Source organism: Spermophilus citellus (genome assembly GCF_964194105.1).
Source record: "Spermophilus citellus genome assembly, chromosome: 6".
Classification (NCBI taxonomy): domain Eukaryota; kingdom Metazoa; phylum Chordata; class Mammalia; order Rodentia; family Sciuridae; genus Spermophilus; species Spermophilus citellus.
The window spans coordinates 96,902,398-96,917,933 of NC_138187.1; the positions used below are offsets into that span (position 1 = coordinate 96,902,398).

Below are 15,536 nucleotides of genomic sequence, written 5' to 3' on the forward strand. Positions count from 1 at the left end.
CTCTACAGCACCAATCTTTGCAGTGCCCCTGTAATGAGCAGACGCTAAGACACATACATTGTGGGCCTCAGAGTGCCTTTGTTATTTAACTCCACAGAGGTTTGCCATTCACTGCCTTTGTGAATTTATATGACTACAAATGCAGAATGTAAGAAAAGTGGGCAAAATCCTTCAAATAAACCGTGGAGATATTCCCAAATTGAGATTACAACTCACCCACCTTAGAGGCTTCCAAAGACCCACTGTGCAATGGAGACACAGTTTACCTGGAAATCTTGGGTCGCTATTAGCCTCCATATTTTTGGCACTTGAATTTTCTTTGGTTTCTCTTGTTTTATTTATAAATTCTGTTTGTGATAAACAGAAAATCCATTTCATAATAAATCAGAACCAACTAAACCAGTTAATTATAAAATTGTTAAGAAAAACCAGAATTCATAGATATTAAAGCATGAAATTGAATGAATGTTGATCCAAGGGTATATGCCAGCCTTAAAAACTCTCTCTCCATACAAGATGAAACTGAAACATGAAACAATGACACACAATACTCAGACATGGATTCCTTTATTTGATCCTCCCTGTCTCCTGTGAACCCCCAGCCATACCATTTCTCTGTTAAAGCCGTGCGACTGAACAGAAGGATCAACTGATGCAGAGGATCAACTCTCTTAGCGATATCATCTTCTTCTGGAGGTTCAGCCCCAGGTTTCTATAAGAAAGTCAGATTTATCAAATTTCACATTTAGAAGAAATGTTCATTCAACTTCAGGAGCAATAGGAGGGATAGGATCAAACAATAAAAGAGAAGCCCTTCATTTCCTATTGTAGATGTTTGGGTACACACATATATGTTTTATGTGTGCTAAACACGCTATAATGTATGTTTGTGTATAAATATGTGCACATATGTATATGTATTATATGTAATATATATTGTGTAAATAAATGTGACATAATGTGTTCATATCAATCTCATTGACAATGTAAAATTATGCAGCTTAAAACAGAGATATTTGATCCCTTTTCATATTTAATTATTTCAATATTTTTGCAGTATTGAACCCAGGGCATGCTAGCTAGCTACCCATGGAGCTACACCCATACCCTCAGAGATATTTAGTAATCCTGACTTTTTATTGAATGAATTTTATGTCTCCACTAACTCATGCATTTGAACTGATTGTATTTTTATATCAATGGTTTATTTCCTGGACTTAAGGTTTAATGTTATATGTACCAAGCAAATTTCTATAAGATATCCAAACATTTATGTTTGCTTTGAGCCTAAAGTCAAACAAAATTGATTTAAAAATTCCCAGAGGCAATAAGAGCCAGGTTTTAATAACTAAATTAGTTTATCCATTATATTCCCAGGTAATTCATGACATAAAAAAGTAACTTTCAGACAACTGGTAACCATGAAGCCTCTGACTAGCCTGCAAACTTTGATGGGACAGTATGCTTATAATTTTATTTTTAGCAAGATTTCCTTCATCAGATTTTGAAAAGATCCTCAACTTATACAAGATGATGACCTGCAGTGCTCTAGGCAATACCAGCTTCTGGGCACTGTCAGTGGAGATTCTGCTGGCTATCACCACACTTCCCATGGCTCCTCTTCTGGGCCACTCTAGCATCTTCTGCCCCATGGACTTTAAAAAACTGGCTACATTTTGTTAGTCTTGAATGTATTTTTGGTGGATAACTTCTTTATAGATCAGACTTTTATAGTATATCCTGGTTCTGAGTTTTAGCGGCTTTGGGGAAGAATTTAAAAGAATAACTGAACCAGGTTTTGTTAGTAGTAAACTTGCATTAGTCATCTGAAATTCTGAATAACTGATATTGATGAGATCTCTTGGAAATAAGAGTGACTTTTTCCATAAATGCTTAATGCAGTAACAATTGAGATTTAAAAGTTTCCTAAGATCAATGTAGTGCAATAATGTTTTTTCTTCAATAATCTATGATGACACTATTCCACCATGCTCCAACCTTCTTTCATTTTATAACCCCATTAAAAACATACTGCTAAATCTTCAATCAGCTTATCTTCAAAGTAATGTTCTTCTGTTTCAATCCAAGATTTTTCATATCCCTGAAGAAAGAGATTGACAGCCCGATGCCTAAAAAAGATAAGCACAATTTCAAACAAAGGTTTGGGTTTTTTTAAATAAAATTAAAAAGGAATTTAGCTGTGCTTTATTACTGGATTATCTGTGCACTAAAAATATAAAGTAAAAATAAACTTTCTATTCTTCATCCTCCTCTTGAGAGGTAATACTTTGTAGCAAATTAGAGCAAGGTTTCTCAGATCACATATTGATTTGGATTTAAATCCTAGCTCCAGCATTTCTAAGCTCTGTAACATTGATCAAGTTATTCAACTTTCTCTACTCTCATTTTTTCTTATTTTGAAAACTACAATAACTTCATCTATATTTCAGTTTTTAAGACTTATAATGAAATAAAGAATGTGAAGCACAAGACATGCATTAAATGGTAGCTATCATTAAATAAAGTTACTATTAATAAATGATGTAACAAATGTCAATAGATGAATTAATCTGTGTTCAAGTTAATATTAAATGTGAGTCCCGAGGATTTCAAATCAAAACATACTTAAGTGAAGTTTATGGGAGTGTATGTGCAAAGATTAAACCTCGGATACTGATAATGAATGGCCAGCTATGAAATGAAACATCAGCAAAGACTGGAAGGGTTGGTGATAACACAACAATAATGAGGGATGTGGGTAAGATTTCATTGTAAGATCAGATGAAAACTTCATGGCCATAAGAGAATGTCATGAGAGAGCATGGGGGGGGGGGTGACAGAATGATGGCACTGCAGGATGGGACACTGAGCTCAACGATGAGAAAAGTGGGCTGAGGACTCCTGGAACATAACATCTCACTTGATATGAAGCAAGGAACAAGTGACATAAAGAGGTGGCACCAAGGGAAGGATATTGATGGGAATAAGTCACAGGAAAACTGATGAAATTTTTAGAATGACACATAGGAGTAACCAAAAAAGGAATGGGAATTTGAATTCAAGGTTAATATTCTATTTGACCACCTGGTGACACCACGTGGTTCTAGAGCTTAGAAGCAGCACATAGTCTGAGGTGGTGGCTAGTATATCTTACACTCAGTGAGCATGACCTGATCATAAGGAATCCACATGGCTTAGTAGAGGAGAAAAGTGTGACACTTTGTTTTTATGGTTTTCATTGCCTTAATTATGCACCTTTGCAAACACTTTAACTGAATGTCCTGGCACCACTTGCTGTCCAGGGTGCTGAAAATATAAAATTAAACAACATTCTAAAGGAACCTGAAGTTGAATCAGAGATAAATACTTGCACATTAATACAGGAAAGTGCTACAACAAAAAGCAATATGCATCCTGTGAACAAAAAGGAGAAGGTGTTCCACTTGCAAGGGGGCCAGAGATGCAGCTCTGTTACAAGGCACAGATGCTTCTCTATTCACAAGTATGTCTATGACACCTCTAAGGGAAGGTGGTGGGTTTGTCAAACTTACATTATTCCATAAGTCAGTAAAGGATTAGCCCTTTTCCTCAAATGCTAATAATTACACAAATACTAACAATGGCTACATTTATCGTGCCAAGTTCACTTCTAAGCATACTGTGCATACTGATCCATTATATCAGCTGAACACCTCTACAAGACAGTTCCTGTCATGGTCCCAGATGAGGAAACTGCAGTGAGCTCAGATGAGTAACTTGACCAATGTCATCCAACAGAGAAGCTGAGATGCCCAGATCAGAATCAATACAGTTTGACTTCAAATAATGAACTCCCGACTACTCCACAAGGCCTCATACACATGAGCAGATACTCCTCAGTGTGTAAATATCAATTAACACTTACATTACAGATCATAGTTCTCCAAAAAATACCCAACAAAGAAAAATCACTTCCAAAATTACACAGAAGAATAATAAATCTAAATTTGGCTGTTATATGTATTTTAAAAATTCTGACCTTGGCAGATTATACAAGGGAGCCATCCTGAAGCAGGCCACCACTGCCCTTTTCCTCTGCTTGGAGAGTAGTTTGTGCCACACGGCCTTTTTAGATCTCTGAGGATGCTCCACCTGAGGGAGGATGACACAAAACATGCAAACTTACATCCCAGGCTCCCCCCAAGTACAACACTGAAGAGCTACACCTTTTCAGTCCAATTCCAAAAGTACCTTAAAATTATTTGCAGTAAGGGTCAACAATCTAAAAGTTACCCAAAGCTAAATTTGAGATAATTTCAAACAAAAGTGAAAATATTACATTTTCCAAGTAGTACATACTTCAGAAGCTTTGTCATCTCCAATGTTAAAGAAGCATAAAGGCATTCTACATAAAATCATTTGCACATAATTCTCAAAAATTTTCTTAGATTCTTAAATATATTTTCTGCCTACACAAAATAATTTTACCCTTTCTTTTTTCTGTATCTTCTGTAACCAATTTTACCATAAGAGCAGCAATCACAAATAGAGCTAATGAAAACTCTAGTGTTCCTTAACATGAGAGATGACAAGGCTCTGAGAAGAGTGCCAGGAGGGAGGAAAGGGATGTAACTTTGCAAAAACTGTTAATGTATGTAAGTATTTTGTTAGACGGGAACAAAGGAGAATTCAAAAGTCACAGTAAATGAGGCAAGCAAGCTGTCATTAAACTAATGGTATTTGGAACTTCAAGAGGAAAAAGAGATTAATTATTAGAAAGAAAAAGAATCCCAGCAAGGGATTCTAAATTCATTAGTAATCTCTAGGCAATTGAGCACTGTACTTCCCAGACTGTAATATCTCCGGCCAACACATTTAGATTTCTGGAAGAAATAAGAATGTTATGTTAGCCCCCCAAAAAGCTGAATTTACTATCCTTTGCAGTAAAAGGTCAAAATATGAACATAAAAATGCCTAGAAAATATTAAGAACATTGGGACTATAGCAGTTCAAAAATTTAGCAAGGCAACTTGTTTAATTGTAAAGCACTTCTTTCTGTGACCCTGTTCCCTCTATAGGATCAATAAAGCTTTTTAACAAAGGCCCACTTCATTTTCTTCTGGATGAGCAGGCTGAATAAAATACACCACTGTCGAGAACGTTGTGGGTGAAAACAGAATCAAGGGCAGTGTGTTAGATCTGACTCACTTCAACTTCCAGTTCACTCTGGTAGCTGAGACTGTACACAGGTGGCTTTTCACAGAATAGGGATGGATGTAGTCAGGAAACAAGTATGAGACACCCAGGCATTGACTGGAAAAGGCTCCTGCCATCAGGAGGCTCTCCACTGGCAGAGCCTGGTATCATAGGAGGAAGGACCTTGAGGAGTGGGCTTTCCAAGGAAAAGGGTCTCTAGGAACTGTGGCCTAGAGGTGCCCTGTGCCCTGTGCCTGTCACTGAGCATCCTGATGTGCTCCTGTGTGAGCTCAGCTAGAGAATGAGGATCAGGAAATGCACAGGAGACAGTCAGCCCTCCTGAGAATGACCAGATACACAACACAAAGCACACATCCCAACAGTTAGGACCCTATAGGGAAACTAAATCAACAAGTATTTCCTGTGCACCATTGTGTCTTATTTGTTTGTTTGGTGCTGGGAGTGAACCCAGGCCTTGTGCTTGCTCAGCACACATTCCTAAGCCACACCCAGAGCCCAGCACACCTACTGCTTCTGCAATGACTTCAGCAAGTTAAAACTGTCTTTGCAAATACTTTGTAACTCAGTTACAAATTAACATTAGAAGTGTCCAAGGGACACATTCCACTCATGGAAATAAACAAATTTGTAAGTTGGCTACTTTTACATGCCTTTGGCTCATTTTATATTCTAGTTCTTCTGACTTGTTGTGTATTTATCTGGTTCTGTGTCTGTGTACTCAGAGACCCTGAGCTCCTGGTGCCCAGAGGACACTCAGTCATGGGACCCTGCTGGGCACCAGCCACCCTGGAGTGTGCACCCACTGAGAGTCCCAGCAGGAGAGGATGTGTAGTGAAATGAACCTTAATTTAGAAATATCTTCATCTATCAAGACTGTATATTCTTGTGAACATATACTCCTTTATTGTAAATATAATAAAATATATCCAGATTTTAATGAGCTTCATTTAATTTACCTAAAATTCATCCAAGCAAATCCAGATTGTGTAGAAAAAAAAAAAAACATTTAAAAATTCATGACAAGTATACTGCTGGAAATGACCCTCCAGTAACCATTTAATTAACACTTAATGATCTCATTAAATATGTATATAAATTTTAAAATACAAGTCTCTGGCTTCATACATATAACTCAAAACTTCATTACCTCAAGTTCCTTTATTTGCTGATTAATGAGATTTTTTTTAATACTTCATGAAAACATGAAGGGAGTGTTCAGGGGAAACAGCAAGATTCAAGGTCTTAGACATGTAAGTGCAAGCCAACATCTATGTGGCCTGAGGGCACCCTAGCTGTAGTCATCTCCTGAAGTGGAGTTGGAGCAGTAATAGCATTGGGGACGTGTAAATAAGCAAGAAGGAAATTAAAAGGACAGTCAATGGGAGATGAGAATTTAGTCATCTTGTATTACCCTGCAGCCTTGGTTCTTTCTCTTCCTGTTCTTTTCTGCTATGGCTATAGTACAGTCTTCTTGCTTGCACTAAGGTAAACATGGTTCATTATAGCTATGTACTTCCCTTTCTTGCAAACTTTTGGCTTGTTTTGCATTGTTTTTGAGTAAATAATTGCCTCTTTTTTTTTTTTTAAAAAAAAGGGACAATTAGATAATATGTTGTTATTTAACAGGGCAGGGATGGAAGTTCAGATAATATAAAGTCAATCTCAAAGCAAAATGGTCATTATCACTATGATAATACTTTTAAGTATGGTTAAAGGAGATACAAAGTTAAAAACATTAGCCAGGCATGGAGGCACACATTTGTAATCCCAGCAACTCAGAAGGCAGGAAGATTGCAAGGCTAGCCTCAGCAGTTTAGGGAGACCCTGTTTCAAAATAAAATATCAAAAGGGCTGGGAATGTAACTCAGTGATTAAGCACCTCTTGGTTCAATCCCCATTGCTAAAAAATACACACACACACACACACACACACACACACACCACTTGGGTGGCAAAATGAGATAACATGGGTCACATTATATTTCATGTTTAGCACTAAGTAACCAAGTCCATCAGGTCACTGAGGCCCAGGGGTGGACAGCTCTACTGCAATCACCCTGAGCTCCCTCACTCTACTGTTTTTCACTAAATGGACTGAAAACAGAGACTGAAACTTTCATTGCATATATTTTATATCACCAGAGGACCACTTTTACAGAGATATAACCTTCTAATTGAGGATGTTTCAACTGTTCTGGGAATTCTTGAGCAAAGGGAGTGAATGAGGAACAAAATATACAGCAAACTCTGTAGAGTGAATTAGAGACACCCGGAAATTAGAAACACTTTTCTCACATGGGCATTGCTCTTCTCTAGGTATAATTTGTTCCTGATCTCAGAGGAAATTAACTCAAAAAGTATCTGTGATAAAAGGGAAGACTAACAGAATAAGAGAAAGCAAAATATTTCAACTATGAAACCCATGGAGGACCAGACACCAGATATGCTATCATAGCAGTAATAAAAAGATGCAAGTATAAAATAGTTAAGATCAGGTTTAAAGCCTGAAAATTTTGTTGAAAGGATTTAGAATTAAGTATTTAATCTTAATTATCTATACTATTTTAGAAATAACTAAAAGGCAATAAAAAAAGGCCTTGACATCCTGAAATACATTATCTATACACTGCCACAAAAATCATAAGCTTGAAAGTTGTGCTTATTAAATACTGGGCATTCCTGAATCATATTCTTTATAATGAGCATGCTGAATATATATAATTTGGGCCCACAGTTAACAAATTAACATACATCCTTTCAAAAAACATTTTTAAGTGGCTAAGGTGGACACAATCAAATCCACAAAAACTCTAACCTGCTCAAGATGAAAAAGCACATTTGCTATATCCAGAACTCTCTCCACTGTCCGCTCTGGATCTGAGGTATCTTCTGCTCTGTTTGGCAAGTCTTTGTAAAGAGCCATTTGCCATCTAATAGCAGGATCTTCTAACTGCAGAGAAAGGAGAAAAGTAAGTAAAATGAAAGGTGACACGCTAAGAGGCAAGGGTCTAACTACAGTTATTTATTCAACATAGCACAGAGTTAGACACTGCTAGTTGCATCTACACAGGATGAATAAGTTTAAGGGAATAATACACAGCATGGTAACCACAATTAGTAACATTGCATAGCATTCTGAAAATTGGCTAAGAACAGACTGAAGTTGCTCCTACCACTGAGGAAATGGATATGCAATTTGCTAGACTACAGTAATCACTTCATTGTGTACATGTATACCAGAACAACAGGTTGTATATCTTAAAAATATACAATTGGAAAAAACCAAAGCAGCACTATGCAGAGAGAAATACAGGTAAGTCTTTGCACTCATCATCTGGTGGAGAGAACAGGTAAAAGCGAACATTTACCATTGTAATGGATAATGCTAAAAAGATATACGGGGCACCATGAGATGCAATCTACTTTGTGGGAGGCTGGGAGGATTCCCTAAACAAATAAAGTTCCTTAGGGCTTAGAATGAGTTACCAATGGACAGAGAATGGGTAGGGCAACCCTGGACCTTTTCCTTCTCCACACACATTCCAACTGTTGATCCTATATAGGATCACATTTATTTGCAAACATAGGAATTTACAGCACAGCTTACAATTACATATAAATCATTGGAGATCTCTAGAAATCACACTCATAATAAGGGAGTCTACACACTTCACTTGTTAATACCATCAAATTTCCTCCATGGAAGTTCTAATTGATGTCTTCATGTATTTAATAAGGTTACTGTAAATCATAAAAACTGACCAACATAAGCATCTTACTGGGATAAAGCATCTTGCTCCAAAGAAAACAAAGGGAATAACTGTATCATCAGAAGCAGAAAAGGCAACCCCTTTTCTTTATCCTCCACTTCATAATTTCCATTAAAAATGAGAGACTGAGCTGGGTGTGAGGGTGCACACCTGTAATATCAGCGACCCAGGAGGCTGAGGCAGGAGGATCATGAGTTCAAAGCCAGCCTCAGCAAAAGTGAGGCACTAAGTAATTCAGTGAGACCCTGTCTCTAAATAAAATACAAAAATAGGACTGGAGATGTGACTCAGTGGTTGAGTATCCCTAAGTTCACTCCACAGTACCCATCCCCTAAAAAAAAATGAGAAAAATGAGAGCTTGAGTGTATAAAGCAGAAGCAAATGGACAACATGTAATACTGCAAAACCCCTAGCCTAAGAAAGCACAATTTGAAATGCCAAAAATAACTTTCATTTAGAAACAGAGATTGAGCTTTGTACGTGAGTGACTTTTATACACCATTTGTCCTCTGATGAAATAAAATGCTTTTCTTGGTAGACTTTTTGATCCACAGACTGTACTTTGGAATTTCTAGATTTGAATCTGCATCCTTACTTGTATTTAATAGATAAATATATCAGATAAATTAGAATCTTTATTTTATCTAACATAAAATTATTCCACTGGCTTCAGGATTATTTGCCTTACAATTTCAAGACAGTGTATTTAAGAAGGAGCTTGATTTTGCAAGTGTGTATATTTCCTTAATATGTATGCCTCACTCCTAGCACTAGTATAGACCAAAATATTAAAATAACCATATACTTCTTACCACTTTACTTTCAGGGGTCTTGTTTTGGGAAGTAAAATATTGACTACAAAATTTTAAATTTCTGAGCCCCTCTTTCGTCCTTTTGCCTCAATACACTATATAAATTGTCCAGATTATTGGTACAAATGACCCTCAGGACACAATGGAAGAACTTATGCAGGTAATAACCATCTTTAGCTGGCCATCTTCTAGGATGAGCACAGATTTCTTCTTCAGAGACACTGAATATTTCCAACCTCTAACACAGAAGTGACTGAAGGAGGCCAATTGCTCTCAACACATGGCTGGGGACACTGAGGACCACTGCAACCTCTCATAGTTCCACACTTTCCCCAACACTCATACATGTAAAAACAAACAAAAACCAGTGTCTTTCACTAAAGGGGCAAAAAACTTGTACTATAAACTCTGCAAATGCATTTCAGCTGGAGACTGAATTTCTTGGAAAGGACATAAGAATAGAAAAAAATTAATAAGAGTTGAACTAATAGTTAGACTTATTAAATGGTTTAATAGGTTCTGTAAACAAAAAAATACTTTACTCTTTGATATGAAAAAATTCCAAATAGTAAGTGCTCAATGGATTACACAACTACATCTAATGCTTCTTTTACCTGTCATTAAAAAGTAGGTATTACATCAGTCTCCAAGTTTTCTTTCTGAATTTACATTTCTCACATTAGATAAACTCTTTTATTCTTTTTGCAGCAATTCTATCTTTTCTCACTAATAACTCCTGAGTACACATACTTGATTTCTGATCACTAAGTGCAAAATTTCTAATTTTTATTGATATCTGTCTCCAAGTCCCCAAACCCTTAAACTCAGCTAAATCCAAACTTTATTTCAACTGTTGTCATAGTTGTTTTCAAAATCTGACATTTTGTAACAATCTACTTTACAAATATAAAATTTATGGCCTTTAGGATCTTAATATAAAAGAATTTGCAAGTCCAATAATGACTAATTAAGATATTTTCACCATCTTGATTGATAAATTAACATTATTTATAGTTTTAGTCTAAAGAGAAATTAACTAATTTATAGATACTAAGTGTGTATTACAATAAAATTTGGCTTACCTTGCCTTGTAAATGAATATTATTGCGGATTATGTCTCGTACTTCATCCTCGGTGTCTTTCTGTCAAGAAATACATGTTAACTGTTATGGTTTAGATATGAGGTATCCCTCAAAAGCTCATGTGTGAGACAATGCAAGAAAATTCAGAGGCAAAATGATCAGGTTATGAGAGCCTTAACCTAATCAGTGAATTGATACCCTGATGAGATTAAATGAGTGGTAACTAAAGGTGGGTAAGTTGTGGCTAGAGGAAGTGGGTCACTGGGGGCATGCCTTTGGGGTATATATTTTGAATCTGGTGAGTGAAGCCCCCTCTCTGCTTTCTGATCATCATGTGAATCACTCCCCTTGGGCCACACTCTTCCTTTCTGATGTTCAGCTTGACTTCAAGACCCAAGGAATGAAGCCAGCTGTCCAAGGATTGAGACCTCTAGAACCATGAGCTCCCAAATAAACTTTCCTCCTCTAAAATTGTTCTTGTAAAGTTTTTTTTTTTTTTTTTGGCAAAGAAATGAAAAAGCGAACTAACTTAAACATTACCTAAAATGAATCTTAAACATGTCAAGTGTCTCAAGTCAATAAAATCAAGTCAAATATCACTTAAAATAGTGTCCATCTGACAAACATCTTTATTAAAATAAAGGCCACAAATATGGAGCCTTCTCCTTAATGTAATTTTTTTATATTGCTGTAGCTTGAAACAAAGCAAGGACTCTTTAGCCTGAGAGAAAGCACGTCAAGACTGAAAGTAACTGGGCTTCCAATTCATTCCAATAAGGTGGACAGCAGCACATTTCTCTGGGCTCAAACAGAAGCCTTTCCACAGCTTTCTGTCAAATTCCAGAAAGCAATCTTAGCACCTCACAACATCCTCAGTGACCCAGCAGTAGCAAGGAATGTGTGTCTGCAGAATCAGACAAGAGTCAACAGGGCTGCACCTCTGCAGCCCACTCCCCAAAACTGTCCCTCCATCTGCTAGGCTCAGAGGTGCACTACAGATTCTTCTCAGGAACCTGGGCAGGGAGGACATGTCCTCCAATTTATGTAAGCATAAAATAGTCATTTCAGGTATATTTTTGAAAAATTGCATCCTTCTCTGCATACTGATGAGGAACATCAGAGTACATAAAGAATCCTGAAAACATAAATCTTGATGCTTGCAGAGGACAGCAGCTGTCAGTGTAAAAGTCAACACCTTAGCTAAGCACCGTGGACATGATAAATTATGCTTCTAACACTGAAAATTCACCTTTCATAAATTTGAATATGCCACACATCACAAATTTTATATATGAGTTCATATGTAATCCATTTTTTTTTCATTACCAGAGATTTGTGTCTTTTCTGTTTGGTTTCTGAATATGCCCTGGAGGTGATTGACCAACTTAAAAATAAAAATGACCTCAAAAAAAAAAAAGAGAGACAGTTTTTGATTTAAGTCCTAGAATCTGAGCAGAAAAGCTGCTTAATGAAGCATTGAATGAAAATGAAATACTGATATAGAGCAGGAAGCCAAAGAATAGAAACACCCGAGAGTCTGCAAGGTGGATGATTGCTACCAATGGAGAGAGGAGGAGGCTTACCAGACTAAATCGATATTTGGCCAGAGCAATGAGCTCCTGGTCCCCAGGGGCACAGATGTTCAACCCAATGGGCAGGAGCCGTTTCAGAGCTGCTACAATCAGAGAAGTCTGCATAGAGTAGCGGTCTCCTTTGCGCTTCATTTTCTTCCTTTCCTGGTCAGAAACAGCTGCCTAGGAACAAAGAGAAGTGCCAGGATCAGGACCTGTTTTTCTCCCATTCACAACCACAAACCTTCTCTGACTTGATCATTGTTTTATCTTTCTCATTCTGTGCTAGCCCTTATGTTTTAAAAGTCCTACTATTCTGAGGACATTTTTCTCTTCCCTTCTTAGCATCCTTACCTAAGTCCTACTTTCAGATTCCTAGGTCATTATAACCCCTGGCATGCATGTAATCTTTGGAGAACAAGACACACTACGGTGATAGGGAGGCAGAATGTGAGAATTCTGTGGTAATTTCAGAAATTGCATATTTTCTAATTTTCAGTGCAGGAGAGAAAGAAATTTGAGGCTAAAAAGGATTTTTTTTTTTTTGGTTTGGTTTGACAAATACTTGCTTTGCTATGAAGATACACATATATAAACAGTTTGTTTTGTTCATGTACATACTATGTGTATATACATACTCATATACACACATAAAAATGAAAAATGTATGGTACATGTAAAACTATTATAAAATACACTTTCCTTTTATGTAGTCTGCAAACTTGACTCCTTAGAGTTTCTACTCCTATCTGTAGAAATGAAAGTGATAGGCCAGTGAGCACTTCATCACGAGCCATAATTAGCTGGATGAACAGCTTACAAGGGAATCTCATGATGCCTTTGAGGACTACATTAGTGCCAAAGGTCACCCTGAAAGATAGCCTGATTTTCACTGGGAAGTGAGTATTTATGTTAAGAATTTTCTGATATGAAAATTAAAACAGTTGCCCTCATCCACTTCTTCATGCAGTTTCTTTTTTTGTAGCAATAACTCAAACTGGGAACGTAGTTTCATAATAATGATATTGTTTAATAAATAGTATTGGGCTATCTAAGGAAAAAACCAAAGAAAATTTTAACATACAAATGATTTTCCTTATTCAAAAGAACAGAAATAAGCATCATATTTATGTTCCAAAAAGATGCATGGATCTCACTTTTATATGTAGCAATGTATAAAAGATTAAGCTGATAAATTTTATCAGAAAAAAACACAACGAATAATTATTGGTACTATTAAATTGATTAATACATAAAATTAATGGATAAGTAATTTTAAATGAGCTCTTTATTAAAAAGGAAATGAAATAAAAATAATAAAAGTAATTACCCAAATGAAGGACCTTCATCCTAAAAATTAAATTGATACAAAATGCAAATAGTCTATTCAGTACTTATTATTTTCAGCAAACCTACTATATTAAAGTCTGAATATCATTAGCACTGGAGTTTTCTTGTATTTTTAACTTGTGTGTTTCTTTTGGTCTCAAGGTTATATAAGAAAAAAGAGCTCATACTGATTTTTGTTTTCCTTTGTGTGTGTGTGTGTGGGGGGGAGGGTGCTGGGGAATTGATTCTAGAGCTAGGAAAGTACTATATCACTTAGCTAAATTACCAGCCCTTTGTTTTGTTTTAATTTTTTTTTTTAGATAGGGTCTTGCTAAATTCCTGAAGCTGGCCTCAAACTTGGAATTCTCCTGCTTTCAGTTGCTGTACCCAGCAACCTGGTTCGATATTTATAACTACTGAAATGATCTGATAATAAAAATAATTTAAATCAACTGTATTGTTCTGTTTGTGAGAAACATTAGACAAAGAGATTCTACTTATGCTCACATAATAATCTTGATTTTTATCCCCTAGGAAATCTACAACTGGAAAGAGTAGCAAATCTTTGGACATTTATGGGTGAAATCACAGTATGAAGAAATTAAATCTACAACCAATCAAATATCCTCTTATACGTATATATTGCTGGCCTTTTGCCTGTCTCCTCCCCAAAACATGGGGTTCTGTGAGGGTACTGGCCAGACTTGCTCTGTCCCTTCTGTGACTTTAGCACTAAACAGACAGCCTCACCACAGGAGCTGCTTGAGAACTAAAGAAGAACTGCTCCAGTTATTGAACTTGTACACTATCTTCATTCTCAGTCTATTGTCCAACATTTGGATCAAATATGAACATGCAATAACATGGCCAATATATGGTCATATTTAAGAAGGAAAATGGAAAAAACTGAGCCCTCTTCTCTCACATTTTTCACATATAAATATGAAAAATAGCCCTACATTTAATAGAAAAGGAGAAGAACAGCACCAACTAGGTCACTCTTCAGAGCTGCAGCTGGCCTTCCGCCCAGCAGTCACCTGGCATGAAGTGAGATGTCCTCTTCCCTCCTCTCCTTATGGACCACCTAGACACTGCCCAGTTTCCAATGCCAATTTGAAGCCCTCACTTATCAGTTCAATCCTGGACCATTCTATCCACTCCCCACTCTGGTGGGTTATCTCAGTGCTCAGCACCCGTATGAGTGGTAGGTATTCACTTGAACATTAATGTTTTGGTTTTGTGAGGACAGCAATATTGGTTCCTTTGGGTGCCTGCCGTCTGTGAGGCACTCCACAGACACCACTGTTTCCTACCAGCTGGCTAAGGAGTAACCGGAATCCCTTTCCCGACATGGACTGCAGGTTCAGGGGTAGCTGAACTTCTGCAGTTACAAGGTGGCAGTGGACACTCATGGTCATCTCCTCTCAAAGCTGAGCCTTATCCTGAGCCACACCTTAAATAGGAGCACATTTTTACTCATTGTATATTTTTTTTTACTCTGTTGTTATATTTACCATATAAACTTTCAGTGGGGATTTACAAGGAGTTTTTTTTTTTTTATATTCTGACACTGAAATAGCCAGATAAAAAGGAGACTTTTTTAAAAATATGGTAAACATACTAATTACAAAAGTGAACCTGACTCTAAATGATTGGGGCAAATTATTACATTTCAACAGCACCTCCACTAGCAAGCTCTGATGCTCTGGGTGACTATCCACTTGCTTGATCATGCCAGGGCCAGCTATGGGAGAAAACTAGTGATGCCCCAGAGCC

General features: G+C 36.9%; 1 protein-coding gene across 1 annotated transcript in view; it reads right to left on the reverse strand.

The window, feature by feature from the left end:
* RYR2 (ryanodine receptor 2) overlaps nucleotides 1-15,536 on the reverse strand; it is a 610,498-nt gene that overhangs the window by 78,819 nt on the left and 516,143 nt on the right. Inside the window, exons 72-78 of the mRNA XM_081299889.1 lie at nucleotides 12,444-12,614; nucleotides 10,861-10,920; nucleotides 8,012-8,146; nucleotides 4,826-4,862; nucleotides 4,019-4,130; nucleotides 2,033-2,129; nucleotides 609-712 (exon numbers count right to left, since the gene is read on the reverse strand). Of these exons, the coding sequence (XP_081156015.1) occupies nucleotides 609-712; nucleotides 2,033-2,129; nucleotides 4,019-4,130; nucleotides 4,826-4,862; nucleotides 8,012-8,146; nucleotides 10,861-10,920; nucleotides 12,444-12,614 (716 nt within the window). The remainder of the gene's footprint in view (nucleotides 1-608; nucleotides 713-2,032; nucleotides 2,130-4,018; nucleotides 4,131-4,825; nucleotides 4,863-8,011; nucleotides 8,147-10,860; nucleotides 10,921-12,443; nucleotides 12,615-15,536) is intronic.